Genomic DNA, 24412 nt, shown 5'->3' on the forward strand with positions numbered 1-24412 from the left:
CCAGAGTCAACTATGTTTCTTGTGATCACTATTTATTAATGTTTGCATCCAATCCTAAAAGACTAATGTTACTCTCCACATAAATGTTGAAAACATAAAATGTTGAGTTTAAATTTCCCACACTTTTCAAAACTGTGTTTTCTATTGGCTGGCTTATTTGTAGAGGGGAGTGGGAATTGGAGTCAAACCAATTATAAATTCTACTACTTCAATTCAGTTAGGGGCTTTGGTCAAATGTGTTTGGTTATGTAATCTTTAGATAAATTACTGGTTTAACTTAACATAACAGAGTTATTAGACACTTGAATGTTCTTCAAGTCAATAAGATCTCTTAAACTGGCTGTTTTGTGTTTACATAAATCTGAAGAAATAAGTTGATTGGATTATTTGTATAGCAAGATCATAGAGGTTAGTAAACTGTTGTTTTGTGAATATAAAAATTGTTATAAATTCATAAAATACATCATTTAGATTTGTATGCAAAATTTTCAATAGAACTTGATCACCAATATCAATTTATAATATTAATCGGGGGAACTTAAACAAATTAATTTGTGTGTAACAAAAACAAGTTAGTCTCTAAATAACTGATCATGTGAGTTCACTTTGATTAACATTTCAAATATCATTCTGTTAATTGTTCATCATCACTACACTATAGACTTCATATTTTTTTAAATATTTTTAGGATATGTACTAACCTTAAAATTGGTAAAATGTGGAAAGCTCTCGAAAGTAGAGCTAACGATAATTGTGTTATTAATTGTATGTTAACAGTTTTATTTCTAACAAAATGCTACAACTGCATCCCTCTTAAGTGAAGAGTTCACAATTATTAGTTAGTTGTTTTAAAGTAACCAATTGAAATTATGCCATAAATCTAGCAAGCAAAAATATATTTTCCTACAGTTATCTGACAAAAGTGGCCTTCTTTGCACTGATTATAGCACAGAAAGTTGCTATAATTGCTACATTTACTTGCTTTTTCCGCACTCTTTTTTCTTTTGCCGAACTTATTTTTTTTTTTTGCTGCACTCCAGCATTCCAACCAAACAACTCAAAACAGCGTGGTTTTATTAGGCACGTAATATGTGTACGCTTGAAAATAAGTTGGCAACACTTAAGATATTACGCAGCTGGTGCAGCGTTTCCCATTTCGTTCAATGGTTGGGGTTTGATTTATTTAACCTAACCTAAAAACTTAAATAATTAGTTTGAAAGACTAATTATTTAAGTTACCTATATGATTTATATAGTAACTGTAGGAAAAATATAATGTGTAACACGAGTGCGAACTGCCTTTGCTGCACTCGAGAAACCTTCCACATTCGCCTACGGCTTGTGCGTAACCATTTCTCTCATGTGCAGCAAAGTGCCACTTCGCCCACTAGTTAGACAAATAACTAGTAGGCCTACCATACGTCAATAGTTTTAAAAAATTATATCAATAGGCTATGTTTATTTGATTATTTATTTGAAGTGAATGTTATGTTAATTGAATGTTATTCCTTGGTTCTAAAGTCAAAAAATTGCTAACCGGTTTAGTTTAAATCCAATATGAGTCCTTTTTAAGTTTTTTAACACACAGTTTATAACTTTGTAATTTGTTAAAGAGGCGTAACAAATTAAAATTCCTATCTTAAATCTACTAATTTATAAAACACTACTAAATTTATTAAAACTACTGAAACTACTAATAATTAATTTATGTATCTGTTAGAAGAATGAAGCAATCCTTTGAGCCGCCAAGGGTAGTAGTGATTGCAACTACTTTGGCTGCAATTATGATCACTGGATTTATTTATTTGAAAAAAAGTAAAAGCCGTAGAACCCAACGAGAGGTCTTTGAAGAATTGAAAATACCTACAAAATGGACAAAAGTGGGCGAAGTTGGAGAACTCATTTTGTACCCGCTGAAAGGAGCCAGGCGCAAATGTTTAGAAGAAGCTGAATTCACTAAGATAGGCTTGAGGGAGATTGGCACTGTGAATGAAAATAAACTTGCACTTCAAGATAGGTAATTCAATTTGTTAGTTAGTTTTAGATATACCTAAGTTTCAATTAATTTATGATCATATGCAAGTAATGTAGTCTACTTAATTCAAGCAAAAGGCTATACATTATACATCTACGTGGTGGATGCATGGTATTGGTAAATTTTGGGTTTCCTTTTTGGAAATTTCCAAAACAGAGATAGTTTTAACCAATTTCATATTATCCTTTTAAAGAAGATATTATTTAATTTATATATTAAAGATTTCTGGGCATCATATCTTTACAGAGTTAGTCAAATTTGTATTCTTATAAGGTATGCTTAACTTGTGAAAAAGTGTGTTTCTTGTGGCAAATCATTAGTAACTGAGCCTTGTGTTTTATTTTTATACATTCTAGGAATTATAATAATCTTTTGATTACCAAACGCTCAAGATAAAATCGTAAAAACTAGAAATGTTCTAACTTTTCAGGTTACCTATGACAGTAGTTAGTAATATTCCCAAATACTTGAACCATATAAAAACTACAATGAGCCCTGCAACCTTTGATAGTAAATTTAATGTGCAATGTCGTCTGAAATGTCAACATCATTCAAATACACAGATTTTTATTTATTTTCCAGAGTTTTTGTAGTTTACAATGACAAAAATGAGTTTGTCAGTCTTAAGAAAAATTCAAAAATGTTGAAGGTTGAAGTTTCAGCAGCAAGTGAGTCAACAGTTAGATTTACATTTCCCGAAGAAGAAGACCTTATCATAGAAATTCCAGGAAATAATGACAACACTAGTGACCTTCAGTAAGTATTTTTAAGGAAATAATAAAGGATTTTTGCTGCTTCTAGAATTCACATTTACGAAGTCCACTACAGCAAATTGTTGACATAGTGGGACATTATACCTAAAAACAAACCATAAATGGGAAGCATTTTTACTACACTGGTAATATACTAATGAGTAGATAATTAATACTGTACTACAGTTTGGTGTTTTATAACTATACTACTGCAGCATCTTTATCTTCAATGCATATTCTACTTTGTTTGTTTAAAGTATCAAGTTTTGTTTTTATCTTGAGCTCTGTGTGACCTTTATTCTTTCCAAGGGTCAATGGATAGTAGAGTGGTAGGAGGCCTGATTCTTAGTTTGAAAGACAATCTAAAAATTAAATTTGTTTATGGACATAGTTTTTGTTTCATAGTTAGATATTGAGTCAGAATTATTAATTTGAACTTTAAAGATATATACTATATTTACTAATACTGTACATATAATAGTAATAATACATATGATACATATAATACTATATACTAGTATATATTATACTATACCATAGTAGGTATAGTATAATCAATACTACTTGAGTATATAGCACGAATACTAGAAAAGACCCGGTCTCATAAACATAAACTAATGACGTTTTTGTCCCAAAAATAAACAAAACCATATGTTAATTAATGCTTAAGATTTTGCGAATGTGGCAAAATCTCTCCCACAATAACAAAACGAAAATCATTATCCTCCATGCTTGGGGCCTAATCTTCATATCATCCTCCACGGTCTCGGAAACATGATCATCGTCTTCCGTGATCACGGAAACGTTATTGTTGTCGATCAGGGTGAAAGCAAGGCCACACTAAAAAACAGGCCGTAATGCTCGTCAAGCATGACGTCACGATAGAAGACGACAATGACGTAATGTTTGCCATTTGTGATCAGCTGCTTGTTTTAATCGTTCCTTGGAAAATAAATAAGTAAATACCTACGTCATTGCCGTCTTCTATCGTCACGTCATGCTTGGCGAGCATTACGGCTTGTTTTTTCTAGTGTGGCCTTGGTAAAAGCGTGATCTTCGGAGTAGCATAACGTTTTACGATAGCCAAAACATTGCGAGCTCAACTCAAGCTCGATTTCCTGACTTAGTGCTCGATCGACCTCAAACTTATAGGGTTGCTTTGGTTTTTGGTTTGGCTCGAAAATCAAACTGCACGCACGCCTCTACGTTATGTACATTTAATATAATTTTTTAAATTGTTTTACTACTTTTGCCGTGACACCTGGGGCGCCCTCAATGCCGCCGTTTCTGACCCGCCCCCTCTGCTTGCGGTGGTGCCTTTACCTTTAATTCACATGACGGTCCTATAAATTCGGCACTTGATGAGACAAGGGATGTTTTTAAATAGTGTGATATTAGAAATTCCATTCCCAAGTTAAAATTACACCTGTTTACCAATCAAAATCGTCGTAGTTGATGTGAGCCACCGACAGATTTTGCTGATGTAAATTACTGATTTCAGTTGAATAAAAAAATGTGTTTACCAATAAGTCAAACTGATATGAAACGACTTATTATGAGCTATAGCAGCTGTTATGACCCATAAACTATCCCAGCAACAAAAAATAAGGCAGAAAATGCCATTATTTGCGACAATAACACATTCTGTGACTGACTCACACAACTAAGCTGTCTGGTCGAAATAGATGGGATGTCTACTCCAGCAACCAATAATCAATAGTGATATTCAATGTGTAAGAATAGTTATGTATTTTAAAAATACGGTTCCTAGTTGGAACTGTCCTATATTTACTATGATAAAGCTCTGTTTCAAATTTGTAAATTGTTCCAGCTTTTACTATGGTGAGAAAGTGAAGGCTATAGATTGTGGTCCTAAAGCAGCCGTTTGGTTTTCTCATGTGCTAGAGGGTAAAACTGACGGCTTGCGACTCGGATGTTTTGTTGAGTCTCTTCTACCGCCCCGCTCCCTTCAAGGTGCCTTTGAGAAACAGTTAGCTGTATATCCAAAGATGCATGGTGAATATTTGGTAAGTAAAAATTACACTCTTCTATCAACATAAAAGGGGTTTTAATATTTTTTGTTACATTTTTCAGATTGAATTTCATAGTTTATTTGAGTCTCAAAAACTCCAGTAGGTACCGGTACCATAAATACAAATCAATACACTTTTAGGTTGTTGTGCACAGTATAGTTTTGGCGTTTCGTTTGAGACAGAAAACTAATATTGTATAAATATGGCTTTTGTTCACTTATAAAAGGTCATTGTAACATAATGTCAGAAGTTTCTATAATATCAGTATGGTATTTACTGCAAAACTCATTCGGGTTTAGTTTTAAACACAATGGTAAACTGCTTTAAAACACATCAAACTTGCATTGCCTTTTGAAATTAAATTTACTTGTTTTTAGCGAATTTCCCTATAGGGAAGTAGCTATTACCGTAGGTCTCATGGTAAGACTTAGGCCCGGGACCGATTTACTTTTTCATTTTAATGTCCCCAGAGGCCAAAAACACCATTCGTCCAAATTTTTATATATGTATATATATATATATAGATTTATATATATATATAGATTTATATATATATATATATGTGTCCGTGAACACGATAACTTGAGTAATTTTTATCTGATTTTGATGAAATTTGGTTTGAAGGTGTATGGCGGGATAAACTTGAATGAGTTCGCGATCCAGCATGATCGGACCATGGGAACAGGGTTTTATGGGGGGTTTTATGGGGTAAAAATTGATTTTTCTCACTTCTTACCCTCAAAACACAAAATTTCCCAATTTTTCTCTAAACCTTCTTAAAGAGCTTAAAAAAACAAACAATTCAGTATATCAAAGTGTTTTTGTACGGTTATTGGTTACGGAGAAAACTGAAAAAATGGCAAATTTAAAATTCCCATGTTATTCTTATGGAGAATATTGTAAAATGTTGTAGTTTGCTTGTTTATGGACAGCCATATTTTGATCAAACTTGGCAAATTTATTTATTTTATAGTAAGCTACCAATATTTTACTAAAAACACACTACTTTATTAGTTTCCTTGTAGCAGCAAACCTAGGTACTCGTTAAACCTAATGTTATTTAAATAGGCCTAGATCAATTGAAAATCAATTCGCCCAAATGGAAATTCGCTTAGACGGCAGGTTTGCTGCGGCGGGGGTATATACTGTAGATGGTAAGTCCAGTATAGTGACAAACGTAGGAGACTACGAGGACGGTAAAGGCTCTTGGTCACTTTGTAGTGGGAAAATCAATCACTCCAGCTGATTACGGAGCAGCCTCAAAGGCACTTTGATTTATGAATACAGAAATACTTTCGTCGCAGAAAGTATCGTTATAAACAATTTTAATAAATTAGAATATTTATACATGGACTCAATTTCAGATGATGATGAGAATCATCAGGTCTATTGTCCTATATTGTATCGCACGTGAAATCGTGTACCAATTTAATCTGAAAGATGCGAAATGAAGAAGTAAATAGTAGGTATTTGTGTGGCACTTTGCTGCACGGCTTCGCACGATTGAAATGTTTACGCTCGAGCCATAGGCCAGTGTGGAAAGTTTCTTGAGTGCAGCAAAGTCAGTTTGCACTCGTGTTACGCATTATATTTTTCATACAGTTATTATAAATCATAGAAATGATTAGTCTTTCAAACACTGTACAGCAATTTTTTAGGTTAGGTTAAATCCAAACATTGAACGAAGTGGGAAACGCTGTACCAGCTGATCGTAGTCGTAGTATCAAGTTTTGCCAGCTTATTTCCAAGCGTACACGGATTACGTACATAATAAAAGCACGATGTTTTGTGTTGTTTGGTTAGAATACTGTTGTGCGACAAAGTAAAAACGTTTACGACAAAGTAAGTAAATGCAGCAATTAGCAGATTTCTGTACAATAATCAGTGCAAGGAAGCCCACTTTGTTGGGCGACTGTAGGAAATAAGTTACGTATTGACAATTTATAAATTGAAAAATATACTAAAGGAATTAATTTAAATTACTGTATACAGGTTTTAATTAATTCAGATTTAATTGGAGTTAATAAAAAATAATAGCCAGGTAAAAAAAATTAATATGCTTTAACAAAAAAAAAGAAAAAATACTTTAAAAAATAAACGTTACGTACAACTAGACAATCCTCAATTACTATGTTTAGTAGTTTAACCTCGGCCATAGCAAATGTTATAGAACTTCAATTAAAACACCAAGTGGAACGTTTTGACATTTAATAAACTGCACTTTAATTTTGTTTTAAATATTGTTGGTTAAACACACCAAGCACCGTAGGCTGTATTAACACATAAACAGTTCCGAGTGATATTAGAGCAGTAAGTCGGAGTGTAAGGGAAGTAATATCAAGCCACAAGGTGGGTATCTCTACCTTTGGTTTCATAATATCAAACTACCTTTACAAAATAAATTCCACAAAGTGAATGGAAATTATTTGTTTTTTAATAAACCACTCATACGATATATTTTTTAACTTTGAAACATTTAGAACATTTAAAAAATAATTTTAACAGCTTGTTATTGGTTCAGCTATAATCTTTGTTATTTTGACAACGCGTAAAGATTTACAGCGTAAAATGGGTTTACTGTATTTCTGAAGAGTTTCTCCGAAATCTTAATAGAAACTCTTTCGATTTTCTTATTATACCGCTTCAGTATGCCCGACTAGGTCCTATTAAATGTGTTATTGGATTATATATTAAATCTTTTACCAATAGATTTAATAGGTATAGATTTGGATCAAAAATTAACTTACTCCTTTGGTTGATTTCATAAATTTCCGTCATAAATGAAGACAGTACTTCAAAATATTCACACGTATAATTGAATAATGAATAATGTCCCAACCCGAACATAGAGGGTTCAAACGCTAAGCTTAGTCGCCATATTGGAAAATGGGGGTCATTTTTTTAAAGTGAAATTTAAGGTTATAACGTATTTTATGACTGTTTTAGGATGTGGATTTAATTTTTACGACTTATACATTAGTTGCATTATCCCTCCAAACCTAATTGGATGGTAGTAGGATGCAGAATGTACAAGCATTTTCTCAGGTGGAACCCGCTGTAACCCCCAAAAATGTAGCTTTAGAGGAAAAATTCGAATTAGTGCGGTGCGGGGTTGGTCACTTACTTTAATACTTTACTTTGGAACATAATATAATGGTTATTCCAAGTGTGAATGGAGAAGAGTATAGAATGAATCTTGTAGTCTTGTTACTGACTCAAGCTGACATGTTCCATGGACAGGACTTTAAAATAATAGTCGATACAGCCAATGCCAACTAAGGAACCTACAGTCCTATAGTGGAATCCGAAACACATGTTTGCCTTGTAATTTATGAATTCGTCTAAATATCAGGATAGTAACGCAGATTGTACTCACTAGTGCGGACGTTATTCCACACCAGGGAGTATCGCGTCCACAAACCACGCCTATTAATAACAATTGGTGACCTCCAAGTAGCTGGATTACAGGATGATGCCACGGTCTCAGTCATACTAGTAATAGGAGTAAACTGAATAATACAGTGAGTATTGGCTATGTCACCTAAATAATCTGGTAATTAATGTTGACTTAAGTGAAAGTAAATTACTAACACCTAAGGTTTTACTGTTACAATAATTATCTTTTATTTTACTGAAGTACACACACACAACATTTTTACTCAAACATAACTTATTCAACAATTCTCATTACAATAAAAACAATCCTAACTATTTACACATGATCAGCTGTTACCAACATAAATTAAATTAAATACAGAACAAGTAACAGCAAACATATTATATAAAAATAAAATTACATTCAACACCTTCCCTTAATTTTAATTTTATATAAGAAACAAAAATAAATATCTCGATTATCGTCTTCTGTTCAAGATTTTGGATAGTTGATCAAAGCTTTGCTAAATTGATGAAACTTAACATTGTTCAAGGGTTTTGTAAACATATCCGCAACATTCTCGGATGTAGAAACAAAAGAAATGTTTATTTTACCTTGCCTTACATTTTCAGTCAAAAAATGGTAGCAAACATCAATGTGTTTGCTTCGCTTATTAAAAATTCCATTTTTACAAAGCTTAATAGCACTTTGATTGTCCATGTTTAGGTTTGTTTCAACATTAGTTCCACTCAACTCTTGCAAGAAAATTTTTAAATATAACACTTCTTTGACACATTCTGCCGCTGCAATGTATTCTGCTTCAGTGCTGGACAAAGCTACAATCAGTTGTCTTCTTGTACACCAGCTTATTGGGTCTTCTCCATACATAATGACAAATCCAGTAGTACTTCTTCTTGTATGCTTGCAATTTGCATAGTCTGCGTCACAATATACATTTAGGCAATTTTCTCGTGATGCTGAAAATAATATTCCTGCGTCTTGAGTACCTTTAATATATCTTAAGGTTCGTTTGACATTTACAACATCTTCATTGCTTGGATTCTCAACACATCTACTTTCTAATCCCACAGCAAGTGTAAGATCAGGTCTGGTTTTATTGGATAAGTACAGCAAACTTCCTACAACTTCTCTGTAAGGATAATCTTTTGTCAGGCAGCTTACTTCTTCATCAGGTTTGCTCGTTTTCACTGGACAAATGGGAGTGTCTACAGGTTTACAATCTATCATTCCATATTTTTCGAGAATACTGTTTGAATAGTTCTTTTGTGTTAACAATATCCCTTCCCTTGAATATAAAATTTCCATTCCAAGAAAGTTTGATGGGTTTTCGTCTGTTTTTATTTTAAAATCTCTAGACAGCTCGTTCAAAAGTTTCTTCATCTCTCTTTCATCTGAACCAGCAAGAATTCCATCATCAACAAATATAGCAAGATGAATACTGCCATTTGTAAAAACACAACGGTCAGACTGAGTTTGTTTTAAGCCATATTTTAGTAAGCAGTTTCTAAACAACTGGTTCCATTTAAATGGAGCTTGTTTAAGTCCATATAAAGTCTTTCTTAATTTTAAAACTTTATCTTTATGATCAAACCCTTCAGGTACACACATATAAATTTCTTCATCTAAATTTCCATAGAGAAAAGCAGTTTTAACATAAAATTGAATTAGTTTGAGATTTTGTTTGGCAGCTAATGAAAATAACAAACGTAAAGTTGAATTACTTACAACTGGGCTGTAGGTTTCTTCATAGTCTATACCTTGTTCTTGGGCAAAACCTCTAACAACTAGTCTCGCTTTGTATTTTCCGTTATCCTTTCTTGTTAATACCCACTTGTTACTTAGGATCTTCTTGTTTAGTGCTTGCTTTTTGTCAACCACTTCCCACGTTTCATTCTCAATAAGGGAGCTTTTCTCATCCTCAATTGCTTGTAGCCAATTTTTTTTATCTGGTCCTTTGATTGCTTCTTCATATGTTAACAACACAAACTCTTTATATCTTTCAGGTAGTTTAGTTTTTCTTCTTAGTTTGATGCTTTGTGTAGTATCAGTATTACTTAAACTTGGCTGTTCTTCATTGATTTCATTTTTGTCTGAAACCAACTCAAACTCTACTTCATTATTACTTATCTCACTTAGATTATCTGCACTCTCAATATCTTCATTTTCATTTTCGTCTTCTTTCTGGTCATTTTCATTTTTGTCTTCTTTCTTATCATTTTCATTTTTGTCTCCTTTCTGGTCATTCTCTGTTGTATTTTCAGAGAAAGTAACCTCACCACCATTATTAGTTATTGCAGAAACAGACAACAAGTTTTCACTGAGTTCAGGAACATATAGCACATTATTCAGGATACATTTTTTTGGATTTTACAGTTCCACTCGTTGAAGCTAACATGGTTTGATTTTTCTTAGCAACATATATTTCAGAAGAAATATTTTGTTTATTACTTAACAAATCTGCACAATTTTTTATATGTGAAGATGTGCCTGAATCAACAACCCATTCAGATACAAAGTTTACAGTCCCACTATTACCCCGAACATTTTGTCCATCATCATACGACAAAAATGACACAGTTTTACTAGCGACATTTAGGTTCTGGCTTTTTCTAAAGTAACAATTTTTTTCATTATGATTAGACTTTTTACATATATTACAAAATAAATTTGGCTTTACATTTCTTTTTTCAAACTTGTTAACAAATTTTTTTACATTTCCACAGGTGTTTGCTAGATGACCAACAGCATTGCATTTAAAACATCGCCTTTCATTATCAGAGTTAGCCCTATTGTATGTAGGCTTCTTGCAGTACTTTGCTTTATGGCCTGGAATTTTACAGTTGTGACAAACAACTTGGAATGCAAGATTTTTCTCTAGGCTTACCTCCTTTAACTCACTTCTTGACTCTTCTGCTAACAGTCTCGCTGTTAGATTTGCCAATGTCTTTTCTTCATTGGGCATTGATTCCCAGGCAGTTACAAAATACTTAAATCTATCTGGCAGACTGACAAGAATTTTTGATATTATCATTTTTTCATCAATATCTTGTTTTAAAGTTTTTAGTCTGTGTGCTATGTTTTCAATTCTACTTATGTGAGAACTTATATCAGAATTAGGCTCATACCTGAGGTTAAAGAATTCTTGTAATAACGAGTACTTCTGCTGCTCTGAGTCTCTTTCATAAATATTACACAGCTTCAAAAACATTTCTCTTGAGTTTTCACAGTTAATGATATGTAACATCGGTCCCTTCTCAATAGAACTAACTATACACTTCTTAGCCTTGGCATCTCTTTTAATCCAATCAGCCTTCTTCTTTCCATCGCCCATATCTTCAAGTTTCTCAGAACCATCAACAATACTCATCAAATCACTGGATTGAAATATTATTTTAATCTGAAATTTCCACAATGGAAAAGTTTCAACTCCTTTGAGTTTTTCTACGAAATCATCTTCTTTTACTGATGCCATTGTTAGTCTTACTTTTACTTTTTTACTCACCTTCACTACACTTTAACTCTTGGGGTTTTACTAGAAGATTACTTCTTGCTTTTACAGTTATGGTTGAATTAATGAATTTTTCTGGGCCCATAACCTGTTGACTTAAGTGAAAGTAAATTACTAACACCTAAGGTTTTACTGTTACAATAATTATCTTTTATTTTACTGAAGTACACACACACAACATTTTTACTCAAACATAACTTATTCAACAATTCTCATTACAATAAAAACAATCCTAACTATTTACACATGATCAGCTGTTACCAACATAAATTAAATTAAATACAGAACAAGTAACAGCAAACATATTATATAAAAATAAAATTACATTCAACAATTAATGCCTACCTAACCTGATTAAATGTTGGACTACTTGATGGAGATACACAAAACCTATTACTGTTAAGAAATTCCACCATTTAGTCTTTTGGAGTATAACGTCATAAAATGCATTTGCCCATATAGACTACAGATCTGTTAGTGAAACTTATTCATCAAAGCAATTGGTGAGCCACTAAGGGTAACTGTACTGATAAAAAGTAATGGCAGATATCACGATCCAAACCCACGACATCGTTTCCCTGGGCCCGAAGTCCGTGGTGTTACCAACTGAGCCACCGACTCACTAACATGAGGCGTATTACTTAAGTAGATAAAATTACAAAACAACATGCACAAGAACAGACTCATACAAACTCTTAGAATGAATAACATTAAAATAAAACTCATAGGAAAGCAAAAATTGCATACGAAAAATCGATTTAAAACCATTTGGTTCTGGTCCACAATCTACTGTACAATTTCTAGTTCTGTTAAAGATATTGTAACCTATTTAGACAGAAAATTAAGTCTCCTTGATCTTAGGGACAACTTGAAATTACGTTTTCAGAACTTTGAACGATATCCTCACCAGGAAATAGTGTCATAAATGAGCAGCTAAGGGACAAATCAAATAATTTATACCTTTTTTAAAAAGGTATATTTGCTGCAGGGTTAGGGAATGTTTTATTGTACTAAACCGAATAACCTCGTAAATCGTGTTTCGAGAACCATTATTAACTTACTTATTAAAACCACGTACTAAACAAAAAAAGTCTTATAAAAAAGTCAACCACCATAAATGCTTTCATAAATTTTTATCACACTAGTCCCAAGCAAGTATTTTGTAATCGTATAGTTGGCCTGGCTACAATGTACATATTCACATATTTCATTACCCTGGAAACCATTTTATTGTTACACCTGAATTCAACTGAAAAGGTTTAACTTGTGTTCTGACAATTAATCAACCTTAGTTGAATAACAAGAACACTTAACTTCTGCATAGAATCCAAGAAGCTTCATTTAGAAGCGTCTACTTAGGAGCTTCCACAGAAGCTTCATTGAGAAGAGTTAGCCTTCAACAAACAGTTAGACAACAAAAAGTTAGAAGCGTTCCACAGCAGCTTCAATTAGAAGAGTTAGCCTTCAACAAACAGTTAGACAACAAAAAGTTAGAAGCGTTCCACAGAAGCTTCATTTAGAAGAGTTAGCCTTCAACAAACAGTTAGACAACAAAAAGTTAGAAGCGTTCCACAGAAGCTTCATTTAGAAGAGTTAGCCTTCTTAGAAGCGTTCCAAAGCAGCTTCAATTAGAAGCCTTAGTCTACTTACAAGTCTTCCACAGAAGCTTAACTCAGAAGTGTGAAAAAGAAGCGTTCCGAAAAAGCGACATAAGAAGTTAGCCTACTCCGCTAGACAACCTTCCTATCCCTTAGACCAGCATCTCCACCTTTTGAAATGGACGCCCTAAGGAGGGCTTGGTAAGTACTATTTTCTGGCTCTATTATGCACAACATTAGTTGTAGATCTAGTACGGAGAGTTCTTAGTTTTTTTAATTATTGAAAAAATAGGTTTTATACCACGTTTACTTATTAAGCTAAAAAAACCTTACAGATTCTAACGTAATCCAATCAGTAGCCATTGACTGTAAAACAATGTACTAAACAATCTTTGTTTCCAAGTACGTTTGGTAAAACTGTATTACAATTAGAAAATTTGGTATGTTTCTTCAGGGAGGAGCATGGTGCCCTGTTGGCCGTAGGGGGGCTGGGGGCCGTTGTCACTGTGGTGTCGGTGGGTATCTGGCTGTGGGGTAGGTGGAACGACGACCCACCGGCACCATCCCCCCCGAGATACTCGAGCCGGTTGTTGATGACCCCACCACCTACCACTCCACAACGGGAAGTCACATTAGCTGTAATAGATCTGGACTGAAATTCATCAATTTGGAAACAATTTGTTAATCAAAAAATCAATAAATTTTTGTGATTTTAAGGGAGTTTTTTTATAGCTTCTAAACAGTTTTTTTTTACAAACACATCATTTGCCATTGGCTTAAACCACTGGCTTTCACATTCGTCAGGTATACCCTCTTCATAATTTTGGAATACGTAGAATAGGGTAAGGCAGTGCTTTATATTATACTAGGCGTTTAAAAAAGTTAGGGACATAGTTCAAGTAGAGATGCTTTGGGTGAATATAATCAAAATGTTTATTTGGAAATATGTCATGATGCGTTTTGTTTAGCCTCTTTCTGTCCGTATACGTTTTTTTACCAAAACAATCATGAATCCTGATGGTTTGAACTACATTGTTGAGATTCTATAACATAATTTGACCGAATTTTTATTTTATCTTTGCGTCAAACTATGAGAATAAAACAATCTTAAACCACTTAAATATTGTGGTTATTTTAAATAGTTGATGCTGAATTTCACAAACTTCGGTCAAATTTAGTAAATTCTATGGATATAACAACGATATCTTAATAAGCTTAGTTAGGTAAAAAAAACCTCAAGAGGAGTTTTTAAACCTTTTTCCCTTGTATTTTATCAACGGTTATTTTAGGGTTTTTTAATAACCGTTTTATACTATTTTATGAAAATAATATATTAAAATATTGCATGTATTATAAATGAGCCATGACTAATTCCACCGGGCGAATGTCATGACTCATATTCAATGGTTCAAGTGTTTTTAGCGAATTTCCCATAAGGGAATAAGCTATTACCGTAGTACTCATGGTAAGACCTGGACCCGGGACCGATTTACTTTTTCGTTTTGAAGTCCCTAGAGGCCAAAAAAACCATCCGTTCAAATTCATATATATATATATATATATATTTATATATGTGTCCGTTAGCGCGATAACTCGAGCAAAAATCATCCGATTTTGATGAAATTTGGTACAAACGTGTAAAACTACGTTTATTCGAACGAGTTTGCGAACCAGCATGATCAGACTATGGGAACAGGGGTTTATGGGGGGTTTTATGGGGTAAAAATTGGTTTTTCCCATTTTTGAACCTAAAACCTTAAAATTTAGCAATTTCTTTTCAAACCATTTTGTAGAGCTTAAAAAAACAAATTATTTAGTATATTGAAGCGTTATTATGCACCTAATGGTTACGGAGAAAATTCCAAAAATCGGTCAATTTAAAATTCCCATGTTATTCTTATGGAGAATAAGTAAACTGTTGTAGTTTGCTTGTTTATGCACATATTTTGATCAAATTTGGAAAATGTATTCATTTCATACTAAACTATTAACATTTTACAAAAAAACACCTTTTTACCCTCCCTGTTGCAGCAAACCTAAGTACTTGTTAAACTAATGTTATTTAAATAGGGAATAAATGTGACATTTTTAAGGAGACATTTTAGTGTAAATCCGATCAGGCAAATGGAAATTCGCTTAGTCTGCAGGTTTGCTGCGGCGGGGATATTTTTATATAACATAGGAATTTATTACAATGGGAATTTCACAAAAAAGAGTAGCGTACAATAACAAATCGACAATCAATTTTTCCATTTAAAACATTGGAATCCCAGCTCTAACTTCAAATTCCCTCGCTGACCGCCATTTCTTTCTAGTTCGTCTCAGACACATACTGGTTGCCCTTAAAATTGCACAAATTGTTCTTGATCATATCCAATTACTTACCAAACTGAATGATTTTTTCTCCATTTTTCTGATAATTTTTCAGCCATAACCCTTAAAAAAAATTTGGAGTTCGTTCCCAAAAATTCCATCAACACTTGTGACAAGAGGAGTATATGATGCATGTTGTTGTTCGCAAGCTTTTGTATACTTTCTTTTTTTTCATCTTCTGCTTTTTTTATAACTTGTTGATGAGGGATGGAGATATAAGATGGAGCATCAGTGTCGACGACACGAACATCAAACAATGCCTCCGTCTGAGTCTCCCATAAGCCTCATCTACAAGCTAAATCAGCTTTTAGTGCAGGTTCTGACTGCCTTCAGCTATCAAGGGCTCTTTAATGCTCTCTCAGAGGCTTGTTCCACCATATTAAGAGAAATGGGAAGTTTTTGCAAATGGGAAGTTTCATATGAGAGAAGGAGTTTTTGGAACATATACTTTCCGTGTCTCTTACTTCATTGTGTCTTTTTATTATAAGACCTCCCTTGCGACATTTCAGAGCATACTCCGTATTGAACTCATTTCCGCATCCTTCACATTTTAATGGGATGTTTACTGGTGTTTTCCCATAACGTAGAGCAAGGGAATCCCTAAATTCTTGTGGGAACATGTCCAGATTAAGTTTCTTCAGAGGCTTGCATGATAGCCAGCATCGATGTTTTGGGTCCTGCATTGCGCATTATAATTTTCTGCCAGTTTTCTGAAAATGTTTACAAATGCTGTCTAAATAATTTTTCTTCCATGGATTTCTTTCCTTCTTTACATGACCTTAGCGACAAATTTAGGGCATATTCATGTGAATCAAAATTTAGTTTTCTCTTTTAAACAAGATGTCAGAATTTTGCATCCATCTTCAGATGATTTAAACATATAATTTGACTGCTTTTTTGGGTCTATAATTCCTAATCCTCCCCTTTTAACTGGTAAATGTAGAATCTCACATTCCTAATTGCTTACTTCTGAACAAAATAGATTTGAAAAAAAATATGCTTTTTGAATAGGTGAATACATTTCAGATTTAGTTTCGACTACCCTTGAAAAAATGTCCATTCCATTATTTGTGAAGATTTAGTTGCTACAGTGTAGGCAGATTGTGGATATTTTTTAGCAATATTTGCCAGATTTTCAATGTTTTACCCCATAAACGATTTTTTTCAGAAATGTGTTTATTTTTTTCCTCTTCAGAACCTATATATCCACCCTTACAAATTTCCATACCTGATATTTTCTTTTTAATTTTTTTGTAAATATTATCATGATTAAAAATGAATTTTGTTTTATTAGTTTGAGGAAAGTACCCATATTTTGGACCTAGTTTTGGGAGCTTTTCCCACCATTCCACAACATCATCAAAGGAGCCTTGACAAGAAATCATCTGCATACCAAACTTGAGATATGTTTGGCATTCTTTTTAGTTCTTGTATTAATGGAAGTGTTGTCAGACCGTATAATATCATAGTGGATCTCCTTGGGTAACTCCTTGACTACCGTATAAAATCTTTGATTACTTCCTTGCAAAATTAAATCTGAGCTACATTGATAAGAATTATGAACAATCTTGTGGGCTTCACTCACCTTAATTTGTTATCCAGGACTCGTCAAATTGTTCACACTACGAATACACAATTACAAATATACGCTAACATAAAAAATCGTCCTAGGATTATTCCGACGTTTCGCGGGACCAAAATAACATCCAGCTTCCTTTAGGGAATTTTAACTTCATTTCTCTCGCGCACGCGAGCCGAAATAGTCTTTATACCTGGTTAAAGAACACCGACCAGCCCCTAAACTAAAAATGCAGAGATCTAAATTCGCCCAACACATCATCGACAATAAACATTATATGCTAGATATAAATGATGGTCTTGATAAACTTCATTACTACAGGAAAGGAAATTTATTATATACTCTGGAAGAATTTGAAATATATAAAGAAATAAAAACCAAGGACAGCACACAAATTTTAAATGAAAAACTCAACTATGAATCTCATTATATTTTCAATACTCTCCTCCGTCACTACAATAGACCAGTATCAGCTGCTTATAACACAGACGACAGCCCAGAGTCAAGTCACATCACAACATAACATTCAGTCTGCTTCCTGCCATGTGCACAACAGTGCGTGTAGTTGATAGGCCTATCACTATCGGTTTTTATGTTTTGTGTAAAATGTGTGTTTTATTTATTCTGACGACAAATCAAGTGGATCCTAATTGTTTGCCTGACGATGGCGGGGATGCTTAAATAGCCGCCGAAACATATGTAGCAATTTCGACACTAGATGTTAAGGATTGTCTGACGAGGTATGTTTAACCATTATGTGTCATAGAAACGCAATCCTGGGGCTATGAAAATGATTTTTTGTTATTTTGGTCCCACGAAACATCGGATTAATCCAAGGACAATTTTTCATGTTCGTGTATATATGTGTAATATGTATTTGTAGTGTGAACAATTTGACGTGTCCTGGATAACAGCAAATTAAGGTGAATGAAGCCCACAAGATTGTTCACTATAATAAACCTCACCTAAAAAACATATCATTCAAAAATAGGATTGCTATGTATTATAAATGAATCTTGCAGCTAAACCACCAATCTTGCTTGGCCAATGGACTCTAGCTTATTTTATTTATTTATAATATTATAATATTTATAGTTCTGGGAATAAATCCCCTCTTGTGCAGGGTTAAAACAAAGCTTCAGTTAGTTGACTACAGTATTTAAATATGTGTTTTCTTCATATTTAGTACAAGTTTAATAGAGAACTAGGATTTAGTTTTGTGAATAATAAAATCCCCTTTGCTTGTACAGGGAGCCTTTTCTGATATGGCAAGCTACATGCTGATGAGTGAAGGATCACTGAATGATTTGAACGGTCGACTAGACCGACCAGTTAGTGAACACAACTTCCGACCCAACATTTTAGTGAAGGGATGTCCTGCATTCAGTGAGGACTCGTGGGACTGGGTGAGGATTGGAGAAGATGTTGTTCTAAGGGGCTTCAAGTACTGCACCAGGTACATGCTTTGTATACTGATGATTGAAAACAAATTCAGACAAAATGGAAATTCGCTTAGTCAGCAGGTTTGCTGCGGCGGGGGTATTTTTATTATAACACCAATATTGTATATTTTGCAGGTGTGTAGTGACAACAATCAACCCAGACACAATTGAAAAAGATATCAACATTGAGCCTCTTCGGACTCTGAGAACGTAAGTTTCTTTTTTAGCTTGGGAGCTTACCCAAAACATGTTAACTCGTATTAATTGCAAAGAGTTCCTTACTATACACAAGGATACTAATTAAAGCACGACTGTTACTTGGATCTTAACAATTCAAGCCACAAATGCTTACAAAGACTTACACAAAAGCTGATACTTTCAGCCCTTGTGGTTGACATTATAACCGCAGAAAAGTAAGAAACAGAAGATACAAGCTTTTTGGGACGGCCGTGCTCTTTTAGCTCCAGGAATGTTGGGGCAGAAATGTACCGAGTATATTATGTTGGGGCAGATATTATGTTGTAAATGTAAATGTATCGAGCAACGAAGAGCCCGAACGGCGATGGTTACAGCATACAGGAGCATACATAGCATGGTATAGGAGATTTGTTTACCTACAGCAGTTCAAGCGCACAGGATCTTCCTACAGCGTGAGTGCTGTAGTACGAGAAGGTGAGGGGGAAAGTAGAGCGGAAGGGGACCATGAATAGAATTTTCTCTAGACACTAGCGACTGGTGCTAGACACCACTTACATGTACCTTTGAATGTCTCCTCTTTGCATTAACTTAACATTTTCAAATGCAAGTATCTATTGGAGCACAACTTAACAAAAAGTGTACCTGATATATTCTGCAACTTGGGAAACAAGCTTAGCTTAGGGCTACTCTAGTTTTGGGTAATGTAGTTTTATTCCATAGTGGTTTAAAGTAGTGTTTCCTGACCTTGTCTGTGTTATGCTATAGCGGTACAAAGCAGTGTTTCCGACATGTTTCCAGGCATACCTATTTAAAAAAAAAAATTTTTTGTTACAACAGTAGGTTATATTATCTCTTGCCTTATGTATCGCCAAGTGATCCTGTTCTTGTAATTAGACACTCATAGTTTCAAAGACTTTATGGCTTTGTCTAGTCTGCAAGGGCATTAGCATCATTAATCCTCTTCAACTTGGACGGTGTGACGATTCGTCGTACAGAACACCCAACATGAAAACATTTAACAGATAGTGTAGCCATGATTAAAAATCAAGTTGAACAACAGTGGTCATGACTGAACTTCTTCAGACTTGTTTTTAGCGAATCTCCCATATAGGGAATTAGCTATTACCTTAGTATGGTAAGACCTGGACACGGGACATATTTACTTTTTCGTTTTGAAGTCCCTAGAGGCCAAAAACATCATCAGTTTGAATTCATATATATATGAATTCCCTTCCAGTCCACATTACGCCGAGTTTGCGGGACTCTACTGTATAACTTTTGTAACGATAATATAATTTGCAGTTTCACTTATATACTCACCATCACATAAAGCTCTCTTATGGAGTTATTAGTAGCCAAAATGGTAGAATCCGAAACTGTAAAGGGTTGATTTCTAGGTTATAACTAGCTAGAACTGTACCGCCCTCTGGGGGTTAAAAATTAAAATGTAAATGCATGTCTCTGAAAATGCTGTGCCGATTTTTAAATCAAAAGATTCAAAATCCGCGACAGGCAATGGACAAGTCAGTCCAACCATGACGTAACGCGGAAGGATACGAAGACCGTTGGGAACCGCGCCGTCTGCAAAGCGTCTCGTCGTCCTCACTCGTGGTTCAGTACTCGCACAGTCAACATGTAAAGTCGCGTTTTGTCGCTGGTGTAGGACGAATTTTATTAATATCTTAATTCGTAGCTCGGAAATTCGCGTTCGGGCGGAAATTGTACGTGCATCAAATGATCGCAATTGTCAAAATTTCGCCGAATTGCAATTAGGGGTGTGTTTTATTAGTATTAAGTCGAGACAGTTGAGATGCCGGATTGATTGTCCGCGTTCGTGATGAAAATTCGTACATGCATCATATCAATAGCAAATGTCAGTTTCTAGCGAATCGCGGGTCGTCGTGACGGTATTTTCAATTGAATCATTAAACGCCAGCTCGAAAAAACAAGAATTAATAAGTCCTACACCAGAAAAAACCGTGTCGTGATATTCCGCTCGGTCAGACAAAAAGTCACAAATTACCACGAGTCAGTTTTTAAATGTTCGGTACGCGTGAATCTTCGTCGGAATGAATGTGAATGTGTCGACATGTGTACGTAAGTAAATGTATTGTGTTATTTGTGTTTTAGTATTATTGTAGTCCTGCCAATCTGCCAATTTTTCACATGTACATTCAATTTTTACAGTCAGAATACATGTCTCATTTGGTCTGAACAATTCATGTTTTATTTGGCATGTCGAAGCACATGGTCATAAATTCAGGAAATATGTTTATTAAATTTTGTCATGTCCTATAAAGAATGTAAGTTATAATAGTGATCCTAGTCGAATTAAAATTATTTATTAAATTGATTTGAAATGGTATATTAATTTTTAAGAGCAATGTTTATCTGTGATATTATTAATTTTGAATGTTATGTAAATTCAAATTCTATCATTATCATCTGTCTGTCACGTAAAACTGTTACAATTTGTTCTTACATAAATATTTGGATTTAAATCACTTCTAAAATACATAGAGATCTCTGAGAGTGTTTGATTGTGTATCAATTCAGTTTTGAATCAGAGCATTGTCCCGGTTGAAGGGTAGGTTTCAATACAGGCTATAAGGATAGGCTTCCATTAACGCCATAAAAGTCATATTACAAAACAATGTGTACCTAATCTAATTACACCAATATTCATCTTTACACAAACAAATGTTCTCTTCACTTAAAATTGTAGGTAAAAACAAGAGCATACCCCGTGGTCGAAAAATCGACCAAAAGTATGTATTGTGCAAACTTCTCTATTTTCACCCCCCCCCCACACTGTAAATGAAACATGTGATTGGAATGTATTCCTTTTGATTTTCTGTTGATATTTTGTTGTTATTTCGTCATCAACATTGCAACCCATAAGACCCATGTTAATTTTTTCAAAATTTCAAATTCATTTTTCGTGCTTATTTGTGAGCCTACTTTAATTTATAAAGGGACTCTTCACATCTACAGGTAAATATCTTTCATTTAGTACCAACCCCATGTAATTCGGTCCAGTAGTAAGGTCAGGCTAGCTGTAATAAGTTTTGCAAAAGTTTTTTAGTATATAAGATCATTTTGAAGCTCGATCGATGGTGAAGGTCAATAACAATATATATGGAACCCTGATGACTCAATTTTGTGGATGACTCTGCAAACGCCACCTAGTTTTAAAATTCCGATCTTATTCTTATGGAGAATAAGTAAACTGTTGTAGTTTGCTTGTTTTTGAACATATTTTGATGAAATATGGAAAATGCATTTACTTCTTACTAAACTTTTAAAATATAACAAAAAAAACACTTTTTTACCCTCCCTTTTGCAGCATACCTAAGTACTTGTTAAACTAATTATATTTAAATTGGGAATAAATGTGATATTTTTAAGGAGACATTTTAGTGTAAATCCAATCAGGCAAATGGAAATTCACTTAGTCTGCAGGTTTGCTGCGGCGGGGGTATTTAATTGTTTCCACACTGTTAACTGTATTTGTATTTGTGTTGCACGTTTTGTACAACGAATCTTCACACCGCTTAGGTTGAAGAGAATAAAAGAAGGTTAATGTCCTTGTAGACTTGATGAAATAGCCATATGGTATTCAAAACCACAGCGGTTTAGCTACAGTAGATTCCCTCTTATCTGGACATCTTTTAACTGGACATCGGTTTAACCGTACTACACTCAGCGAAAATGACATCTAACTGTACAATTTTTATCAGCACATCGGTTTACCGTACTAGATCGGCAGGAAGGGGGCGGTACTGAAAGATCTCGAGGGAAAATGTCCCCAAAAACTCGTCAAAACGGTCCCCAAAAACTCGTTAAAACGGAAGTTTTAACGAGTTTTTGGGGATGTCAATTTAACCGGAAAACCCGTTATCTGGACTAGCCTCGGTCTCGAGGAGTCCGGATAAGAAGGAGTCTACTGTACAAGAACAGAATCACTTGGTAATCATGAGGTAACACGACCTCATGTTTACGACCTCATGATTACCTTGGTAATCATGACCTACTACTGTAATAATCATAGTGATCCAGAGGCCACACCACGATCAATATTTTTCCCTAACATAGTCATAGAGAGATAATAAATAATATATGAAATGTATAGAACCCTTTTTTCAAAACATAGCATGAATCTCAATAAGGTTACATTTTAGAACCTGGAGATTTAATTTAATCATATTATTTATTCAGGTCTTTTACTTATTTTTTTTCACGTTAAACAAAATAATCTTATCCTTTTACCAACAACTTTTGTTGAATATACAGATTCCGATGGGTGAAATAAATATTGCTGATGCACTAGCAATCTTGACATGTAATACTCTTACTTAGAATGTTACCACAGATTGGGAAACACTGGTCTGATGCACGGCCAGGTCTGATGAGCGATTAGTTCACCTGTCTGTAGTAAACCTTTACGCCACACTACATTATTTTGACGTACTTCCCACGCAAGCATTTAGTCCAGAAAACAGCTGTTTGCCGCCAGCTTATTCAAATGGGGTTTCATTGCGTACTACTGTACTGCAATGAGTTTTACCGGACACCAATCAGCTGATTATACTGTATTTAGATGGCAGTGAGTAGTTATAAACAAAAACATAACGTCTCTCAGAGGTTATGACTAGTGATTTTTAGACCTTTAGTTGGTGAAAATATATAAGGATTTGTACGGATATAGTAGTATGACGTAAACTATCATACGTAACTCGTCCAAAATGTGTGTACCGGACTCGTATGGCAATCCCGTACTTGACTTCGTCTCGCACGGGAACGACCACACTCGTCCGGTAAACACTTATTTTCAGGACTAGTAATGTAAGGGCTATCCTCCCTAAGATAAATGGTGAACTGCTAGGGTGGATGTTGTCAAGAAGGGCGAATTCTTTATCAATTACACCTCAAATTATTGTTAAGCCTCTACAAGCTGTCAAAGACGAGGTTCTTTTTAAAACTCTGTACACTTATTTTTAAAATCATACCTTTTATTTTAGGTACAGACAGGTAAAAGAGCCAGAACTCAAAAAGGTGGAGGGGAATTCACCGGTGATGGGACTGTACTTGGGCTGTCACCGCACTGGCACTGTCAAACTGCGAGACCCAGTGTATGTCGCAGTATAGCCAAGAGATTCAAGACTGAGAATATTGTAATGAATTTGAAGATTCTCAACATTTATAATTTCAATAAAAATATAGGCTAGTGTAAAAGTGTATGAATTCTCTCTCCTCTCTCTCTCTACAAGACTTCCTCTAAAAATGCCACTAGTATAGACAAAAAGGATAAAAAGGATAGTCGTTTATTTGTTTGTAAACCTCAACTTTAAAGTAAAATAATATATTCCAGTTAGGAATACAGTTTCTGTATCTTCTTAGCCAGATTACCCTTCTTACTTCTTAACTTTTGTTTTCATTAATAATTGCAGTATTTGGCCTCTGCTGTACTTCTGAGGTATATTTTATTTTGACTTAA

The 24412-nt window shown here is 34.3% G+C and overlaps 1 protein-coding gene across 1 annotated transcript; it reads left to right on the top strand.

Annotated features, from left to right (window-relative positions):
- Positions 1-212: 212 nt before the first annotated feature.
- On the top strand, positions 213-24162 carry LOC128988368 (mitochondrial amidoxime reducing component 2-like). Its single transcript, XM_054409608.1, has 7 exons — positions 213-408; positions 1721-2017; positions 2618-2791; positions 4619-4814; positions 18526-18731; positions 18853-18927; positions 23937-24162. Exons 2-7 carry the CDS (start codon positions 1725-1727, stop codon positions 24061-24063), a joined length of 1071 nt encoding a protein of 356 aa, XP_054265583.1. The 5' UTR covers positions 213-408; positions 1721-1724; the 3' UTR covers positions 24064-24162.
- The last annotated feature ends 250 nt before the right edge of the window (positions 24163-24412 follow it).

Source organism: Macrosteles quadrilineatus, unplaced genomic scaffold (genome assembly GCF_028750875.1).
Source record: "Macrosteles quadrilineatus isolate MER2022 unplaced genomic scaffold, UCM_ALF_1.0 Scaffold_3__2_contigs__length_128488019, whole genome shotgun sequence".
NCBI lineage: Eukaryota > Metazoa > Arthropoda > Insecta > Hemiptera > Cicadellidae > Macrosteles > Macrosteles quadrilineatus.